The following is a 21,828-nucleotide window of genomic DNA, read 5'->3' as shown; positions in this document are numbered from 1 at the left end:
GTGGTTACCCCCAGAGGATTATAGATAAATTTATTAATGAAAATCAGAGGAGAGATGAATCTTTTATACCAGTATCTACTGCATACATTCCCTATTATCCGGGCTTGACGGATTATATAACTAGAGTATTAAGAAAATATCAGACACGCTGTGTGCAGCTTCCGGGACGAAGACTGCGCACAGTTGTGTCTCAAGTTAAGGACCCCATTCAAAAAGAGGATGCTAGTGGGGTCGTATATAATATTAGATGCCCGGATTGTGGGGAATGTTATGTAGGGGAGACAAAACGTCGTCTCAAAGATCGTCTGGGGGAACACAAAAAAGCAATAAGAAATGCGGAATATGACAAGTCCGCCGTGGCCGAACATTTTTGGGAGAAGCAGCACCAGATCTCCCCAGACGATGCCACTATCACCGATCGGGCGCATAGGTTCTGGGACCGTAAGTGGCTCGAGAGTTTGCGGATCAGCTCTACAACCAACATTAATAGGGATAGGGGTGTACGGATTCACCCCCTTTTAGAGACTATTATCCTAAAAAAGGATGAACGGTTCCGTACGACTTCCGTTCGAGCCACTTCCGGTTCCACAATGCAAGAGAGCGGAACACGTGAGAATGGAAACATGTGATGCCTACCATTACCCTGCTGATATTTAAAGGTGTACTGAATAATAGAGAGTACTGCTGAAGAAGAAGGCTGGAGCCTTTGAAAGCTACGGGATTTTATCGCTTTTAACTTAGTATATTTTAATGCATTTTAATCTTGTGTTTTAATACTTTTAATATTGTAATACGTATATTAATTTTGTAAATACAGGTTATTGTAAATATAGTTATCAAGATTTGTTTTGTTTTATTTTAATTTTATTTTACTCCATGAAAGGTTGGTGAAAAAACGCTAAGAACGTAATATGTGTAATCCATATACAATATATATGCATTCAACCATCAGAACTATAAATTTATAACAAATTAAAAACTATTTTACTGCACAAAACACAAAAATATTACAAGATGTTTTTCTCTCTCCAATGGTGAATCATCACAAGGTTGGGCAGATGGGCTGGGCACAGAACAAACCCTAAATGCAGCCACCTCCTCATAGTGAGGTCCAGTTTGTTTCAATGGATAACGAGCAAAGAGTTGCATGAAAAATGCTTTCAGATGTAAATTATGCTTAATGCATATTTTAAGATTATGGAACAGAAAACGATAACTACTGATGTCAATGAAATTCTTCAGGATTGATATGTGATATCTACCAACTTTTCTGCATTTTTTTATAGGGGGACAGAAAAAAAATTTTGTTGTGGAAAAAAAAACACAACAAAAATGTATGTACATTATCATTTATCATACTTGTGCAGTTTCAAAAAAATGCTTCCCTCCTATTTTTCTTGATAGAAGGGTCAGTGATAGACTGTCATTGACCCTTAGGTAGTTTTATTTTCCATCAGTTAGTAACTTAGCCTTAAAGATATTAGAATTTTTGTCATTGTAGTCTATGCAATTACAATCAGTAAAGCAAATTACAATCAGGCAGGTTTATTTTTACATATCAATACCATTTAGCAGTAACTTTTTAAAATTCACTTAGAGCTTCACAAGGAACCATGGCAACTACAATAGGCTAAAAAACTAGAGACCATAATGTGAGTTAGCCACCAAAAATGCCATTGGGAGTTGAAGTTCCATTTCATACTTGGACTAAAATAGCAATGTCTGAATGAGTCTATGCCAGTTCAACTATTGTTAGCATTATTGTCATTATAACAATTTGTGAGAAACATCAGGAAAATATATTGTCTAGAATGTGTTAATTTTTTTAATGCTAATGAAAATAATACACACGTGTGTGTGTGTGTATATATATATATATATATATATATATATATATATATTGTATATACCGACCAAACACCTATATTAATACCAAAGCCATCAATTAAGCAACTACACTTAGATCTAATGCAGTTCAGCCTAAAATTATCTTACAAACACAACATATCTTTAGAAGCATTCCACATGTGGCTTACACTTACATACCAGACTATCGAGAAACAGATAAGGTCCATATATTATAAATTACCACCCACTAAGGTTTTCAATTTAGCCATAATTAAACAGAAGCTTAAAAAAATACAAAATATGTTTATTTTTACTACCATTGATAAAGCCTCTAATAATTACAGTATAATATGTAAAAAATTTTACACTACTATATTATTAAATGAGCTAAATAATAGTACCACTTACAAATTAGTAACAGACAAACGCAACTCCATTACTAAGAAAATACGGGCTTGGCATAGAAAGTAAAGTTAACTAACAATAACACCTTGTATCCATACATATACTGTATACCTAAATTTCATAAAACTCCTACTGGTTTTAGATTTATAATTTCGTGTAGGGATAGCTACGCTAAGATTCCGCATCACAAACTTGTTCAATTACTGCAAACAATTTTCGATAACATAGGTAATTCCTATATTATTCTCAATAATAGCCCGGTATTAAATTACATAAACAATAACATAGACATAAATACGATAGGATACATTAATACTTATGACTTCAATAACTTGTTTACTAGTATCCCTCATAACAGCCTAAAAACGGTGTTTAGTGATTATTACAATAAATATAAAAATATATTACCATGTCAGAAATACTACTGGGATGACCTTATTAACCTTTGTATTTTCAACAACTACATATTTAATGGCAGTAACTTATATAGGCAACACACTGGCATAGCTATGGGAGCATGTAGCTCTTGTTTAGTGGCGAATCTATACCTTCACCATTTTGAAAATAACTTTAAGCACAATATTATTCTATACAGATATATAGATGATTTGATTGTTATTAACAAGCCAGATTTTCTCACAGAAGCAATTAAGTACTATCCGCCAGAATTAATATTAGAATGTACTAACACAAACAGTTCCAAATTAGCTACCTTCCTAGACTTAGACATAAGTATAGTTAATAATACTGTACACACCAAGCTGTATGACAAAGGAAAAGAATTTCATTTTAATTCTATAGACCTTACCAACTGGAACTCTAACATCTCTAAACGGATACATAGAAATATCATAGTGGCACAAGGTATCAGAAGAATATGCATATGTAACAAGATAGATTACATTACGCTTATAGATTTCAGATCTAAGTTAATAAAAAATGGATTCCCACACTATATAATTGCACGATATCTACATAAGGCCATTTTGATAGCTAATAACAAAGGGCACTATAACCTAAACCCACATCGTATTATGGATAAAGTCTTAAACCTGCACTGATACAGCATAGATTTTGTAGGTTTTTTCGTGGAAGTTACTTTGGCATAGGTAGCCTTTGTTGGACATGTATATATGTACATAGTAGGCACTACCCATGGAGTAAGTTTTATATAGCTTACACGCATTGAAAACGTTGTACCTATATTTACTCTATGGGTAGGAACTTATTCTATTAACCTCTACAGCTACTTCGAGAGATATCTATTTGTTGGCATTTCTATAAGTTTTTTAAGCAGCATATACAAAATTGCAGAGGGCGCTGCATATATTAGAATTAATTATAGCGATTTAGTGATATTAACTACTTTTCCTGGGGGGGGGGGGGCTCGGCTGGTAAGCATATATTCAACACATGCCGATTCATTCAGTCTTTCGTACTTTTGCTTTACGGTGGTAAGCAGTTTTTTTATATATATTTTTTAGCTTATACTAAAGGACTTTACCTTGCTTGCCATAACCAGGATCCCTTACTATAAAGGACGGGAATTTATGCTCCCGGTTATATCTGAAGTTAATTTATGATTTAACTTTTTCTATTCTTTTTAACTTTTGCTGTAAGATCCCTATTTTTCATGCCTCATGAACTATTAGAGTAATTCGAGGGGGATTGAGGTACTGTATCTATACTTTGACCTTTTCCATTCGCCTTGGTTAGCTTATGCTTCTACTTGGCAATTGCTGATTCTACCGTGGTTTGTATATTATATACTACATACGTATAAGTCTAATGTATTTGGAAAATTAAATGCACTAGGCATAATCCTTATGGGTTTTGATAATTAACTATATAATATCGGTGTAAATACACCATAGTTAACCCATAGATTTGAGCTACGATTGTAGCGTAGAAGGCATCGTTTTAATTGTATCTCATAATGTGGTTGCCTTCACAAAAAGATAGCTACTATTGAATTACTTCAAATAAATAACGCTTCTCTAGTAGAGAAGACTACTGTTATTTATTTTTTTTTTTGAAGTTATTTATTTGAAGTAATTCAATAGTAGCTATCTTTTTGTGAAGGCAACCACATTATGAGATACAATTAAAATGATGCCTTCTACGCTACAATCGTAGTTCAAATCTATGGGTTAACTATGGTGTATTTACACCGATATTATATAGTATAAGTCTAACTATAGATGGATCTCTTTCTATAATTTAAAATTTGGCTATCTGTCAGGCTAACAGTCATCTTGCCAGCTTACTACTAAATTGGGATATATCAACTAAAATATCTTATTGTAATGGATGGTTACTTCCTTTGGATGGTTGTTATACATCTTTAATGTTATTTTATTCTACCTGGTTATCTTATACTACCTGACTATCATTTGGACACAGTTATGCTGGATGATGACTACAGAAACGGATAGCTCGTTAATTATGGTTGATACATTGAAAGGGTTAGCCCTCGAAAAAGTCCCTTTCAATGTATCTAATTGCCTATAATTAACATTTTAATTTTTCTTTTAATGTTATTGATATGTAAAGTTTTTCCTTACTGTATTTGGCATATATATATATTTTTCCAGTTTGCGTTGGGCACTTGCATAAGGTGTTGGGTTGCTTGAGAAGCTATAACTTACTAGCTTTCGTATTATACATTATAGCCGGCTTAACTTTGTCTATTATTGCACTATTAGAACTTACCACTACAACTAATATCTTAAATAATATACAGACGGATGTAATGTTTAATTTTGTAAGATGGCATTAATCGGATCTGTGACGATTAATATATATATATTAAATTTGATATATTTATTATAATTGAGCTATTAATTAACTATTCATTTATGCATTTTACATACTTGGGATATATATATATCCCAAGATATATATATATATATATCTGCTATATATATATATATATATATATAGCAGATGCTGCTTATTGTAATCACTTTTGGACTCAGCTATTTTATACTATATCTTAAATAATATACAGACGGATCTGTGACGATTAATATATATATATATATATATATATATATATATTAAATTTGATATATTTATTATAATTGAGCTATTAATTAACTATTCATTTATGCATTTTACATACTTGGGATATATATATATATATATATATATATACACACATAGCTATATAATATCGGTGTAAATACACCATAGTTAACCCATAGATTTGAGCTACAATTGTAGCGTAGAAGGCATCGTTTTAATTGTATCTCATAATGTGGTTGCCTTCACAACAAGATAGCTACTATTGAATTACTTCAAATAAATAACGCTTCTCTAGTAGAGAAGGCTACTGTTATTTATTTTCAGCGTACCACCACCCAGATGATCGTTTCGAAGCTTTTTGGCTTCGTCATCAGTAGGCGGGTAGGTAATACAACAAGCCATCTCAGTTGCGAAGTTATATCCACATTATGAGAGATGCCAGAAGGGTGTGGTGGTAATGTATTTGGAAAATTAAATGCACTAGGCATAATCCTTATGGGTTTTGATAATTAACTATATAATATCGGTGTAAACTCATAATGTGGATATAACTTTGCATTATTTATTTGAAGTAATTCAATAGTAGCTATCTTGTTGTGAAGGCAACCACATTATGAGATACAATTAAAACGATGCCTTCTACGCTACAATCGTAGCTCAAATCTATGGGTTAACTATGGTGTATTTACACCGATATTATATAGTTAATTATCAAAACCCATAAGGATTATGCCTAGTGCATTTAATTTTCCAAATATATATATAGCAGATGCTGCTTATTGTAATCACTTTTGGACTCAGCTAAAGCGATGACAATAACCAAAGGAACAAAAATGCTTGCTGTTCAGTGATGTTTACTGTGCAGGGCAGAAATACATACAAAGGTGGAAGTGGTGAAAGAAAGCACGAAAACCAAGCAATATAAAACATTATCACTTGGTTATGGAAATCCATTAAAAACGAAAAAAAATTATTAATATCAATTAATAAAAGTAACAACACCGACAACATATGAACAGTACAAAGCAAAATCAGTAACAGCCACACAACACATCAAAGTTTCAAGAATAAACTGAGATATTACATATTACACTGCACATGCATAAACCACAATAAGAGAAAAAAATAATAACATTAACTGAAACCTGATTACAATAAACAGCATTTTTTTTCTATGTATTTGTATCATCTCATTGGGGCTTAAAAAAAGCAATAACATTATCAATGTGGATCCCTGCTTTACGATATTAATCCCCTCCAGAGACACCATTGTATTGTGAAAGTATCATAATGTGAACCCAATGACATGTTTTTTCGAAATTCGTTCCAAAATCTCAAAAGTTGAAATTGTCACTATATCACTACGCTATTCATCTCTCCAAAAGGTAATTTTTATAATGGAAATTGTACATGTTGATTAAAACTAATATACTGATTAAAGCACACAAAAAAGCACTTCAACTAAAGGATACAAAAATAAAATACACAGTCAACAAGTTTATAATTGCTACTATTGGCTGAGAGGAAGGACCACATGGTCCGATCAGAGACAATCGTAAGCCCATCTTAAAGTGAAATAAGTAGGCACAATTAACATGTCACTGGTTAGTAGAATCAGTTGCTTTATGGGATGAAATTTCAAAAATCTAATTCAAATCATTAAAATGCACTACACTTTCATTGTTATCATGTTCGGTTATAAGAATCAGCCAGGGGCAAAGGTTGATGACATTTTAGAACGGATATCATCTTTTAAGGGCACAACACAAAAGGTGATATAGTTGTACGCATTGGCACTAATGATATTAAGAGCAGGAGACCAGCAGAATTACTTAACAAGTACAGGTCACTGTTGAAAAAAAACCGTGAATTAGAGTTGAATTCGAAAGTGTCTGCAATTCTGCGAAGACACGATAGGAGGGAGTATATGATGAGAGCCTTGTCGATCAATTCGGCCCTGGAAAGATTGTGCAAGGCTCATGGGGTAGAATTTTTTTCAGCCTGGTCTGTACTGTTAACAGGAGAGACTGCTTCTACAGGGATGGGATACACTTAAATAGAAAGGGTGCAAGAATATTTGCTGATGCTATCGAGGCAGTGTTAGGTGGGTCAGAAAACTGCTAGCTTGGGGGGCGATACAAAGACTAATAGATTAACAGTAGCCACTGGCAGAGGTGAAAGTGTTTCTTACACTGCTTCTATTGGAATGAGCAGCAGCAGATTGGAAAACAAGATGCAGGATATTTCAGAGACTGCTGGGAGTCATTGTGGTACAAGTAAACACATGGGTTGTGTTAGGGTAGCTAAGAATAGGAACAGGTGCATCTATACTTGCATGTACACCAATGCTAGGAGTTTGGTAAATAAAATTGATGAATTTGAGGTATTGCTCAAAACATCAAAAGCAGATATTCTTGGGATATCAGAGATGTGGTGTCACACAGATATAAGCAATGGAGAACTGGAATTTGGGGAGTCCAATGTGTACAGAAAGGATAGACAGGATAGGAAGGGAGGAGGGGTTATGCTATTAGTTAAAAAACACACAAAATCCAAGGAAGTGAAGCCTGTTGACAACGCTGGACAGTGCAGTGTCGAGACAGTTTGGTGTGACATAAGCATTGGGAGATCAAAATTGAGAGTAGGAGTGTGCTATAGGCCTAATGACTCTGATGACTATAATAAGAAACTGTACAGGGAAATAGAGTGGGCTAGTAAATCAGAGAGTCTTAATAATGGGGAATTTTAATTTCCCAAATATTGACTGGAATTTGTGGGTTGATCACTCACACACTAGCAAGGCTTTTGTGGATTTATTGGATGATTGTTTTCTACATGACTCTTGATCTGATTATCAGTAGTGATTCTTCATGCATTAAGAATCTGCAGATAAAGGAACCACTAAGTGGCAGTGATCACATTGTGCTGAAGTGGGATTTACTCAAAGAGGTAACTACCATCAGGGGTACAGGGAAGGGTTTTTGCTTACGTAAAGGCGAACATGATGGTCTGAGACAGTATTTAAATTCTATACAATGGGACCTACTGATGATGTTACCAACAGCAAATTCAAAATGGGAAGCATTCAAAGAACTTATCTTGGAAGCTACTAGGCTTTACACACCAACTAAGAAATATTGTTCAAGGTTTCGGTCTAAATAATGTCAGATGAACTAATGAGACATATGGCAGAGAAGAAAAATGCATGGGATACATATAAATTAACATGTGACACAGAAGCCTATGATACATATAAGCAGGTTATGATAGATATAAGCATCGAATCACATCGATGGTTCAACTATTGATGATCCTGCTCAGTTAGCTAACAAACTAAATGAATATTTAGCATCGACATTCACACATGTGGAGTTATTCAGCGAGGGGAATTCAAGAGGTGTATTCAACTCTGGCAGTAAGCTAGATAACCTTGTAATAACTGAGTGTAAAGTGGAGGAGAAATTGTTGAAGATAAACACAAGAAAGGCACATGGGGTGGATGGGATCTATCCAGTTATATTAAAGGAGGCAGCAAAGGAAGAGTAAGCAAACTCTTAGCCATAATTGTAAGAACTTCCTTGGACTCAGGGGAGGCCCATAGACTGGAGATATGCAAATGTGATTCCAATTCACAAAGGAACATCAAAGGCTGACATAAGTAATTATGGACCTGCGAGTTTAACTTCTGTTCCAGGAAAATTAATGGAGGCACTGGTTAAAGACGCACTGCAGGATCATCTAGACAAGAGTTCAGTTATAGCTTGGACACAGCATGGTTTTGTTAAGGGAAAGTCTTGGCTGACCAATTTGATTGAATACTATGATGCAGTCACAAAAGAACTGGATGCAGGGAATAACTTTGATATTATATATTTGGATCTTAGAAAGGCTTTTGATACTGTTGCACATGGAAGACTGCTGCACAAATTGGAGCAGTGTGGCATTGGAGGCAAATTGCTGCTATGGATAAAGGGATGGTTGAGGGGGAGAAGACAGAGAGTGGTAATCAATGGACACTGCTCATCTTGGACTAATGTTATTAGTGGAGTTCCTCAGGTTTCAGTGTTGGGTCCATTATTGTTTTCTGTATTTATAAATGATATTGATGATGGTATATCAAGCTTAATGTCCAAGTTTGCAGACGATACAAAGGTTGGCAGGGTTGTTAAGGACACTACTGATGCTATGCTGCTGCAACAGGATCTGGAAAGGTTGAGCAGATGGGCTGAGAGGTGGCAAATGAAGTTTAACATTGACAAATGTAAAGTACTACACATGGGAAACAGCAACCCCAGAGCAATATATCAACTCTGTGGAACTACACTGACAGTGATAGAGAATGAAAAGGATCTGGGGGTAATTGTGCAGGCAGATATGAAGCTCTCTGAACAGTGCAGACGGGCTGCAAGAGTAGCTCATGGTGTATTGTCGATGATATATAGGAATTTTTCTAGCAGGGATAAGGAGGTGATTATTCCCTTGTATACGGCAATGGTCAGGCCACACCTTGAGTACTGTATACAGGTTTGGAGGCCTCTGGAATAAGTACAGAGAAGGGCAACAAGATTAGTGAATGGAACAAAGGGTTGCTCTTACGAAGAAAGGCTTAAGTTTTACAAATTACAGTGTCTGGAGACTAGGCACCGGCAAGGTGCCTAGTCTCTAGACACTGTAATTTGTGTATAATGCCTTGAATGGTTTGAGCATGCTCAATGCCAATGGGATTCTTTCTCTTGCTCAGAATAATCACCTGAGAGGGCATAAATTCAGATTGAGGAAAGACAGATGTAGTAGTAGTAGTAGTAGTAGCAGTGGCATGTGATGCAAGAAAGCAAGTGTATGAGCTTATGCAGCATCAGCCAAAAAAAAAAAAAAAACACACCATTCCCTCCAAATGCCTGTCCAGTTCCTCCTTAAATTTATTCAACCTATCAACTTCCACAACAACAGATGGAAGTTTGTTCCAGCAATTAACCACCCGCTGGCTAAAGGCAAATTTCCGCACATCTATTCAACGTCTGTCTTTTCTTAATTTGAATTTATGCTCCCTTAGGTTTGTAATCTGAACAAGTGGAAGGATCCCATCAGAATTCAGCGTGCTCAACCCATTCAAGGCCTTATATACCTCATGTAGGATAGATGTGCAGAAATTTGCCTTTAGCCAGTGGGTAGTTGGTTGGTGGAACATGAGGTATATAAGGCCTTATTCAAGGCCTTATATCCCTCATGTAGGATAGATGTGCAGAAATTTACCTTTAGCCAGTGGGTAGTTGGTTGGTGGAACAGACTTCCATCCCTTGTTGTGGAAGTTGATAGCCTAAATAAATTTAGGGCTCAGCTGGACAGGTATTTCGAACGAACGGAGGGGTGAAATGGAAGTGGTTTTTTTTTTTTTGGCTGATGCTGCATAAGCTTGCTTTCTTGCATCATATGCCTCTACTAATGCTAATGAATCAATTTTGAACACCTTTGTGATATTTTTCTAAAGCACATTTCTGGAGGTCACTACCGTAAAATAATGAAAACAATTTGCAGTTTCTGGTTTATTGGGCTTCTCTGTTATTGCAATCTATTATAAATGGGTAGTAAACTCGATCTTATTTCATTTGCGATAATACCAATAGCAGGAATTCTGTGGGATTTTATTTATTATGGTGAAATGTGTTTTCCCCTTCCATGAAAGCTTCAATCATATAAAACAAATAAATAAAATTTCAGAATCTTCTCTTTTTTTCAATTTTTAAGCTCCGTAAACTCATTACTCCGTATCTCATTTGCACGCATCATGTTAGTTGTCATCTGCGAGTGCCGTGTTCTTTGTTATTGATTGCTTATCTTTTTTACTATTTTAAATTTTACAACCAAAAAAAAAAAAAAAAAAAAAGTCAGTGAACAGAAATATCAGTTAGTTAGTATGTACCTTACACTATTAATTAAGCTATGTACATAAGTGTAAATTTATTTTTATTTTACTAACCTGTGGAAAATATTCTTCCCAACTTCAAGTATAATTTAATTTTGTTAATTGGCAAGATAATAAAGTGCAAATTTGTGCTTTATATCTTTACTTTTATAGCCTATAGATAATATTCCTCCTATTTTCATTTATTAGAATCGCCGTTTAATAGATTTAAAATTCAATTCGCAAATATGACCATAATGACTAGCGATTACTACATATCTTATAGTGAAGGGTAACACAAATATATATAACATATTTTGTAAATAAAAGATTGTTTTGATAAGATAATATTAACACATTAATACATTTAAAATTTGTACATTAATATTAATACATTAATACATTTAAAATTTGTACATTAATATTATTAAGAATAATTAATATAATAATATAATATTATTAATAATTATATTAATACATTTAAAATTTGCATATTCATACCATTAATGTTGGTATGACTATCACTTTAAGGTTAATTACACATATCATGACATTTAGATGTGTGAAAATTTGCTCTCAGCCAGAGAGTAATGCTAATGCTAATAATTAGAAATGGACAAATTCTTGAACTTGATATGCTAGTGCAAAACAAATGTTTCATACTTACAACTGCAATCAACAATCAGAAAATGTTCATTTATTAATATATTCTTATGTGAAATAAAATATCAAGTTTTATGTCATAAAAATACTTACTGGAATCATATCGTTCCCTACAAGCATTGTAAACCAGCTGGGAATTTTGAAGTTGTCACTCTTCAGCAGAATAACTTTCTTTCTATGTTCACAGTAATATATCTAGAAAACCCATGATTAAAGTTATTTACACTTTAATTATATTCAACTTCAACAAAGTTCTCAGTGTTTTAAGAAGCTTTTCATTACATTATTATAAATACAAAAATTCAGTGATTAAACCATAACGTCATCATCTAGAATACAGCATGTTTAAAAAATGAGGCGTTTCAAAGATTTGAGGGAGGGTCTTTCTGTTTAACAGGCATCACAGCCTGACATGTCTCAATATATTTTCCAATTGGACCTGGAGTCTCATGAGGGAACAAGCAAGAATACAATCAGAATTTTTCAGGAATACAATCAGAAAACCTGCTACTGGTAAACAGTGAAAGCTGTTTACCAGTAGCAGGTAAACAGCTTTCACTGTTCAAGAAAGATTAAATAATGCTGTTTAATGTATATGAAAATATGATTATTTAAAAAAGAAAGTAAACTAAAAGTCATCAGTTGGTTGGTATACTACCAACCAACTGAAGATAAACCTAAACCAGTATGTAATGTTTTAACCAATTAACTGCATCACAATAAGAGAAAACTGCAAAAATACAGAAATCAAATATAAACCATCATGGCATTTATTTAAGTTTTAAAACTGAGAGCCCTGCCATGTTTACACTAATAAAACAGGTTTTTGTGTTACCTGAGATAATTTATCCACTATTCAGATGTTTCAGTGCTATCTGGAGCTTAAAACAAAAAAGTCAAGATAACCTTCAATTCTGAAGTCTTGCAGAATGCTGTTGACAAATTAACAGCTCTGGCTAATGAAAAATCTTTGGCTAAAGTTTAGTGTTTATAAATATGTGATCAGATAAAAAGGGGTTACTAAATACCTCATGCTAGTTTCTGACTTATATTATATTGACTTGTATAAATAAATATCTTCATGTTTTAAACAATGTTACATTACATCAAGTAATGAATTCGGACATCTAATTCACTGTCGCGTTTTAACATCTTAATATATTTAAGGCTGTGAAGTGGAAAATGAGGTTTAATATTAATAAATGCAGGGTACTGCAAATGGGTATCAGTAATCCAAGAATAACATACTATTTGGGTGGTACTACACTCAAGGTGGTGGAAAAATAAAACAAAATCTGGGGGTGGGATTAATCACACAGTCTCACATGAACTTCCCTGGACAATGCAGTTAGGCCTGCTGTGGCAGCTCATCAGGTTCTGTCAATGATATACAGAAATTTTGACAGCAGGAATAGAGACATGATTATCCCATTGCATGTGGCAATGGTTAGGCTGCATCTAGAGTACTATACACAGGTTTAGAATACTGATTTTAAGGAGGATGTGGATCTCTTGGAACAGTTAGGGAGAAGAGAAATCAAATTAGTCAAAGACACAAAAGGTACTCTTACCATAAACGACTGTTCTGAAAATTGCAGTGCAGGGAAACATAGAAACAACTGTTCTGTGAGGGGACTTGTTAAAAGTGTTTAAGGCATTAAATGTATTGAGTAAACTAAATGCTGATGGCATCCTTACTCTTTCTCAGAAAACATAGGAGGATAAAAACTTAATTTGAAAAAAGATGACTGCAGGATAGATGTGTGGAAAATTTCTTTCGGCCAGAGGGTAACTGACTGAAAGAAAAATAGTTTCCATCGCGTTTTGGCTGATGCTGTATCAGATTGCTTCCTTGCATCATTTGACACTACTAATACTATCCAACAATTTCTTGCAAGCCAGGTGCCTGAGCTTCCCCTTTCTCACAGTCTTACCAACTGGCAGGTTTATCATTCACAGAGACTTAGGAAAGTAACCCTATCAAAGCACTTGTGGACAGAACAATTATGTTACCAAAAAGATATATATATTCACCAAAGTGTGAACACACTCTCTCTCGATCTCTCTCTAACACTACTTTTAAGCCTATGTTCTATTTTTATTAAATATTCAGTTGTGATAATGCTGCAGTTACGGGCATTAATGCTATTGTAGGATTAAACAATTAAACATTATACATGCATTGATATATTAGGTCAAATTCCTGACTGATTTTTGTTTTGCGAGTGGTAGTGCCTATAGTTCTATGGTAACATAAAACTATAGGCGAATCAACAACTGCTAGAACAACAATGGCTAGCCAGTTAGTTAGGCCTTAATTGCCAGTAATACCTCCCGCTCAAAATAATAAAAATTTTCACTACCACTCACAAAACAAAAATCAATCAAGACTTTGACCTAATATATATATATATATATATATATATATATATATATATGTATATATATATTAGATAATATATATAGTATATATATAATTCTCGTAATAAATATGAGAAATTTATTTTTATTTCAAACGATATAACTTAAGATAAAGGTGTGTAACCATAACCAACAAAGGGCACTAACAGTCTCAATATATAGTGAAGTCATACAAATTCCAGTATTAACAAAATAAACAATCAATATTATCATAATGTCATTACTGAATAAGGCTTACATTGAAAGGCATGTCAATGGAGGCTAGTGCCTCTCAATATATGCCATCAATAACAACACGAGCTATCTGTTTCTGCTAGTTACATGCCAGCCTCACCATATTAATATATATATATATTTTTTATTTTTTTATTTATTTTTTTTTTATGTGAACCCCAAACACGGGAGGTATTAGAACCTATAGTACAACCCCAAACACGAGAGATATTAGAACCTATAGTACTTAGTACCGTGCTTGGGTTGGAGGTTGAGAAGACGAAAGAAGATATTTGTTGACATTGGACTTGAACTTCTGTAGGTTGTAATTTTCAGGAAATACGTATGAAGGAAGGCTGTTCCAGAAAACGGCAGTTGAATGAATAAATGAGGAAGATGAAAAATTGGTTCTGTGGGTTTGAAGTTAGACAGTAAATGGATGTTGGCTGGTGGCGACACATGTTCGGACTGTTTTGAAAGAACTAGCAGGAATTACAGAAACCAATTCAGAAGAACAGTGCCAATGGAAGTATCTGTAGAAATGAATCATTAATTAACCTAACTGCCCTCTTCTGAATGGAATCAAGAAGCCTGAGAGAGGTTTTGGGGATACCACCCCAGATGCCGGAAGAATATTCCATGGTAGAGCGGATTTGGGATTTGTACAGAGTGAACAGCTGTTTGGAAGAAAAGTAATGCTGAGAGCGAAAGAGAAAACAAAGTTTTTTAGCTGCAGAGGAAGCAATATTTGTAATGTGCTTGTGCCAAGAGAGATTAAAAGTCAGGGTAATCCACAAAAGCGATACATCATTTTTCCTAGAAATCGGAGTGTCACCAAATATAAGCATAGGAGAAGAAGAATCCTTTTTTGAGAGATACAAGACAAGACTGAGTTTTACAGGGATCGAAATAAACTAAGTTGTCTTTGCCCCACTGGAGAATTATCTGGAGATTGGCATTTAAGGAATTGATAGCAGATATTCAAGAAGTTGAAGCTGATTGAGCAGGGCAAGGTTTCTCAAAATGGAAAGTGGAATGCAATGTGTTATCATCGGCAAAACTATGGACAGGATTTCCAGTCAATGGAAGACGGTCATTAATATACAAGAGGAAAAGAGTGCGGGAAAGAACTGAACCTTGGGGGACACCAGCATTAGTGGAGAAGTTAGAAGACAGAGAGCCATCTGAAATCACCCTCAGACAGCAATCAGAGAGAAAACTAGAAAACAAATTGCAAAAAACAGTTGGCAAATCAAAAGATGGAAGCTTGTTTAGAAGACCTTTATGCCAAACACGATCGAAAGCCTTTGAGATGTGAACAGCAACTGCTTCTGTTTCACCGAACTTTTCCACTGAATTAGTCCATAAATGGGTAACATAAGCCAGAATATCACCAGTGGATCGACACTGACGGAATCCATACTGGCGATCGTTGATCAGACGGAAGGTTTCTAGGAAGTTTAAGAGTTGGCGGTTAATTGATTTCTCCATTACTTTAGAAAGAGTAGAAGTAATTGCAATGGGACGATAATTGGATGGGAGAGATTTGTCGCCCTTTTTAGGAACTTGCTGGATATGGGCAAATTTCCAAGCAGAAGGAAAAACACCTTTGGAATAAGAAAGTGAAAAAAGACGGCAAAGAATAGGAGTAAGTTCAGGAGCACAGGTTTTGAGAACAAATGGAGAAATACCATCACGACCTGGAGCTTTCTTAGCATCAAGATTCATAAAAATCCTTCTGATATCCTTTTGACGGAAGACCACAGGAGGCATTGAATGGAGCGTGTTGGGAATGGTGGGAGGTGTTTTAACAAGATCATTTATACATGAGCTGTAAGAAAAATGGGATGCTAGCAGGTCAGCTTTATCCTTGGCTGAAGTGACAACAGAACCATCTGGTTTGGACAGAGGTGGGAGCAGAGATGGGCAAAAGTTGCGGCCAATAGCTTTGGCAAGAGACAAGAATGCTCGGCTACCATTAGGGCAAGAAGCAAGTTTTCTACTCTTAGCCAGTTCAAACTGTAGTTTGAACTGATTAATAACTGCTTTACAATTGTTGCGAGCTTTAGTGTAGGCAGAAAATGAAACTGAAGAATTAGAAACAAGCCAATTACAATATGCAACATTCGTCTCTTGAACAGCCTTAGCACATTTATTGGAAAACCAAGGTTTAGATAAAGGAGATTTTAAAGTGGAGTGTGGGATAAAGGATTCCATTCCTGCAAGAATAATTTCACTGACACGATCTGAGCAAACGTTGACATCAGATGTTTTGAAACAGTAATCCGACTAAGGAAAGGAAGGAAAGAAGTCTAGCAGGTCATCCCATTTTGCATTCTTGTAATGCCAAACAACACAAGGTTGGGAATAGCATTGAGATAAAGGCTCCATTGGAGAAGAGACAATCACCAAGTTGTGATCTGAAGTGCCTAAAGGACCTCTCAATTCGACCGTGTACTTAGAAGGGTTGTTTGTGAGAAAATGATCAAGCATATTGGCTGTATGATTAGGATTGTCCGGTATTCTTGTAGGTAAATGAACAATCTGTGCTAGATCATTAGTAATTGCAAAGACTCAGCATCTCAACCTGCTGGTTCGGTGTGACTAGAAAACGGAAGACAGCTGGAGTTGTGAACATTAAAATCACCAAGGAAAATTAACTCACTGTTAGGAAAGTTGGACTGGAGAAAGTCAAGTTGCAAATAGAGGAAGTCAAAGAGCTTCAATTGATTAGTGGAGTTTGGAGAACGGTAGAGACAACAGATGAATTTGACACAATGAGGTAGAGAGATTTTAAGCCAGAGAAGATCAAAGAGAGGAGACTCCAAATTGCCAAGTATCTGACAGGAAATATCAGAACGGACATATGCACAAGTACCACCTTTGAGGTGAAAGGAATCATACAGGGAATAATTTGGGCATCTGAGATGAGCAGTTGTTAAATCAACCGATAACTGAGATTCTGTCAGAAAAAGTACATGGGGTTTGGCAGTTGGTTGGTTTTGATTTTATTGGCACATTAGCTACTAAGGCTATAATGCGCCAAGACCAGGGTTTGGCAGATTCCAAGTGGAAATGGACATCGTTGAGATTAGAATCGAGACCACGTATATTTGTGAAATGAATTAGGAAGTGCTTGGGAGGTTTAGATATTTTCGCAGATAAGCTTGCTCTATCAGTTTGACAATTCGTGGTGTATTCAATAGTAAGAAAAAGTGAGTGGGACATGCTGTATGAAGTAATGAAATTTTTGGATATGGCATACAAGTGGTAAGAATATACCCAGATCCTTGACAAAACGCAGCTTCGACAATGCTCCCCGCATACACACTACTCGGACTCCCTCCAGTCACTATCTGGCAGAGTAGAGGTAGCAAGATTATACACTAGCTGATCCGGAAGCCTCCTAGAGAGTTACCAACAGGTTCGGTCCGGTGTACTAACTAGCGGCCGGCCTGCGAACACCGTTTTAGAGCTGTACCCTTGAAATGTAAGGAATATTGGATCTCGCCACGATGTTCATCATAACCTCAAAAGTCATCAATCATACTGCATGATGGAAGAGATAGGGAAGGGCTGACCGGAACTTAGCTCTAGAGACTAAACATGGGTTCAACCACAAGCCTCCAATAAGCAAAGTGGTGGTATTTCAACGGTTGATGAGAGTCATCTACCACCTAGTACTGCCTGGTAACATATAGGGGCGGCGTTCCTCCATGTGGTGTGGGTGCCACACCTCGACCCCTGCTTACGTTGGTTCACACCTGGGTGGTCACCCACCATGTACATGTGCATGGAGGTTATACCCAGGATTACTAACAGTCCCACCATCGTGAAGGTGCAAGCAGAGGATTTGGCTGTCACAAACTTTCCGGACTTTGCCGAAATTGGGTCCAATTGGTCACCCAAATATCAGTTCCATCAGCGTTTTAGACTCTCAGGTAGCAAGTACAGCTTGTCTGGCATATCTGAGAGAATGTCTGTGACAACCTCAATATGCTAAATATAGTATACAAAATAACTTTTAAGATTAAATTTAAGTTTAAATTTAATCATAAAAGTATTTAATCTTAAATTTTTTACAAGAAATTGCTATTTTTAACCTACGGATATGGAGCTTGTAAAGACAGTTTTCTGGCAGCCACATTTCTAGATATTGATATTAAAATTACAAGTGAGAAATTAGTTACTAAAGTATATGACACGTAGAGATTTTGAATTTGAGACAGTCAATCTCACACAATAGTATTCAAAGATCTCCTGCAGAATTCATAGCAATATAATTCTATCACAAGGATTAAGGTTGAAAAGAATATGCAATAGTCCCGATAGCATTAGCAGAGGCATATGATGCAAGAAAGCAAGCTTATGCAGCATCAGCCAAAAAAAAAAAAAAAAAAACCTTCCACTTCACCCCGCCGTTCGTTCGAAATACCTGTCCAGCTGAGCTTTAAATTTATTTACGCTATCAACTTCAACAACAAGGGATGGAAGTCTGTTCCACCAACCAACTACCCACTGGCTAAAGGCAAATTTTCACACATCTATCCTACATCTGTCTTTCCTCAATTTGAATTTATGCCCTCTCAGGTGATTATTCTGAGCAAGAGGCAGAATCCCATCAGCACTGAGCATGCTCAAACCATTCAAGGCTTTATACACCTCTATCAGATCACCTCGCTGGTGCCTATTCTCCAGACACTGTAATTTGCAAAACTTAGGTCTTTCTTCGTAAGAGCAACCTTTTGTTCCATTCACTAATCTTGTTGCCCTTCTCTGTCCTCATTCCAGCAGCTCTACATCCTTCTTGAAATGAGGCCTCCAGACCTGTATACAGTACTCAAGGTGTGGCCTGACAATTGCCTTATACAAGGGAATAATTACCTGTTCCTCATCCCTGCTAGAAAAATTCCTGTATATCATTGATAAGACACCATGAGCCGCTCTTGCAGCCCGTCTGCACTGCTCAGAGAACTTCATATCTGCCTGCACAATTAACCCCTTTTCTTTCTCTACCACTGTCAGTGTAGTACCACAGAGTTGATATGTTGCTCTGGGGTTGCTGTTTCCCCATATGTAGTAATTTACATTTGTGAATGTTAAACTTCATTTGCCACCTCTCAGCCCATCTGCTCAACCTTTCCAGATCCTGTTGCAGCAGCATAGAGTCAATATTTGTCCTTAACAACCCTGCCAACTTTATATCATCTGCAAACTTGGACATTAAGCTTGATATATCATCATCAATATTATTTATAAATACAGAAAACAATAATGGACCCAACACTGAAACCTGAGGGACTCCTCTAATAACATTAGTCCACGATGAGCAGTGTCCATTGATTACCACTCTCTGTCTTCTCCCCCTCAACCACCCCTTTATCCACAGAAGCAATTTGCCTTCAATGCCACTCTGCTCCAATTTGTGCAGCAGTCTTCCATGTGCAACAATATCAAAAGCCTTTCTAAGATCCAAGTTTATAATATCAAAGTTATTCCCTGCATCCAGTTCTTTTGTGACTGCATCATAGTATTCAATCAAATTGGTCAGGCAAGACTTCCCCTCAACAAAACCATGCTGTTTCCGAGCTATAACTGAAGTCTTGTCTAGATGATCCTGCAGTGCTTCTTTAACCAGTGCCTCCATTAATTTTCCTGGAACAGAAGTTAAACTAACAGGTCTATAATTACTCGTGTCAGCCTTTGATCCTCCTTTGTGAATTGGGGTCACATTTGCACATCTCCAGTCTATGGGTACCTCCCCTGAGTCCAAAGAAACTCTCATAATTGTGGCTAAGGGTTTACTTATTTCCTTTGCTGCCTCCTTTAATATAACTGGATAGATCCCATCCACCCCAGGTGGATGGGATCTATCCAGTTATATTAAAGGATTAAAAGATCAACAATTTCTCCTCCACTTTACTCTCAGTTATTACAAGATTATCTAGCTTACTGCCAGAGTTGAATACAGTCTCTGGCATTGCCCTCGCTGAATAACTCCTCATGTGTGAATGTCAATGCAAAAATTCCTTTAGTTTGTTAGCTACCTGAGCAGGATCATCAACAGCTGAACCATCAATATCAAGTGGACCAATCTGATTCATCCCCTTCCTTCTAGAGTTTACATAAGTAAAGAACTCTTTGCTGTTTTTCTTTGCATCACTTGCCAAAGATTTCTCGTAATCTGCCTTCACCTGCCTAACCTCCTTTGTAACTTGGTTACAGATCAACTTATATCTATCATAGGCTTCTGAGTGACGTGTTAATTTATATGTATCCCATACATTTTTCTTCTCTGCCATGTGTCTCATTAGTTCATCTGACATCCATTTAGGCCTAAACCTTGAATAATATTTCTTAGTTGGTATGTAAAGTCTAGTAGCTTCCACGATAAGTTCTTTGAATGCTTCCCATTTTGAGTTTGCTGTTGGTAACATCATCAGTTGGTCCCACTGTATAGAATTTAAATACTGTCTCAGACCATCGTAGTCGCCTTTACAAAAGCTATAACCCTTCCCTTTACCCCTGATTGTAGTTACCTCTTTGAATCCCATGGGAGATTGAAACCCTGCTGAAGTGGAGGGGCTAACCTGACCTTTTTTCTTTAGAATCACTGGTGGACTAGTGGATAAATTGTTTATTAAGAAAAAAAAAATGGCAAAGGAAGCCCATACGAGAAGCATGGCAAATGTCGAAAAAGTTTACCAGTGAAACTACATTACGAACATTTTTTACTATGCCAGAACTTCCAATATGACTCTTTGTGATTCAATTAGTGATTTTAAAGAAAAAAGGTCAGGTTACCCCTCTCCACTTTGTGAGGGTTTCAAAGCTCCCGTGGGATTCAACTTCTACTCCAGACCGATAACACCCACCATCTGTTTACCGAGCGAGCAACAATGCAAATGCCATTACGGCAAAGTAATTTTACCGGTAAATTTCATCGAACTTTTGTGTGCTTCTCGTGCAGGCTTTCTACCTTAGCCTCCACATTTTGAGCTTTGGTATATTTGTAAATATTTGCTTTGTTCTTTAATATTGGCTTGTTTTTCTATTATTACGGCAGTTAATTTAGGTTTAATTCTATATTTAAGTCCTTTAATCTTACTTGGATTAGTACAAGCTTCTATACAAAACGAATTACCAGGAACCCTGCTAAGGGACAGGGATTTATATCCCCGGTAATTTTCTGAAGTAGTTTGCTGTCTTTACCTCTACTTTTATCTATATGCTATTTAACTCTTGTATCTTATGCCTCAAAATTTATTACAGTAATTCGAGGGAGATTGAGGCGCTACTGCTATACTTGTTGCCTATTCCTTTCGCCTAGTTTTTTGGGCTTATGCTCT

General features: G+C 36.0%; 1 protein-coding gene across 2 annotated transcripts in view; it reads right to left on the bottom strand.

The window, feature by feature from the left end:
• The window catches only part of LOC150083221 (uncharacterized), a 354,281-nt gene that overhangs the window by 79,258 nt on the left and 253,195 nt on the right, over positions 1–21,828 (bottom strand). For both annotated transcript variants that reach the window (XM_090377110.1, XM_090377111.1), the window contains exon 12: positions 11,939–12,040. In XM_090377110.1, the coding sequence (XP_090233236.1) occupies positions 11,939–12,040 (102 nt within the window). The remainder of the gene's footprint in view (positions 1–11,938; positions 12,041–21,828) is intronic.

Source organism: Mastigoproctus giganteus, chromosome 7 (genome assembly GCF_048544385.1).
Source record: "Mastigoproctus giganteus isolate SK-2022 chromosome 7, ASM4854438v1, whole genome shotgun sequence".
Classification (NCBI taxonomy): Eukaryota; Metazoa; Arthropoda; class Arachnida; order Uropygi; family Thelyphonidae; genus Mastigoproctus; species Mastigoproctus giganteus.
Note: the sequence above shows the minus strand (reverse complement) of the source record. Positions and strands in the feature narration are given on the sequence as shown.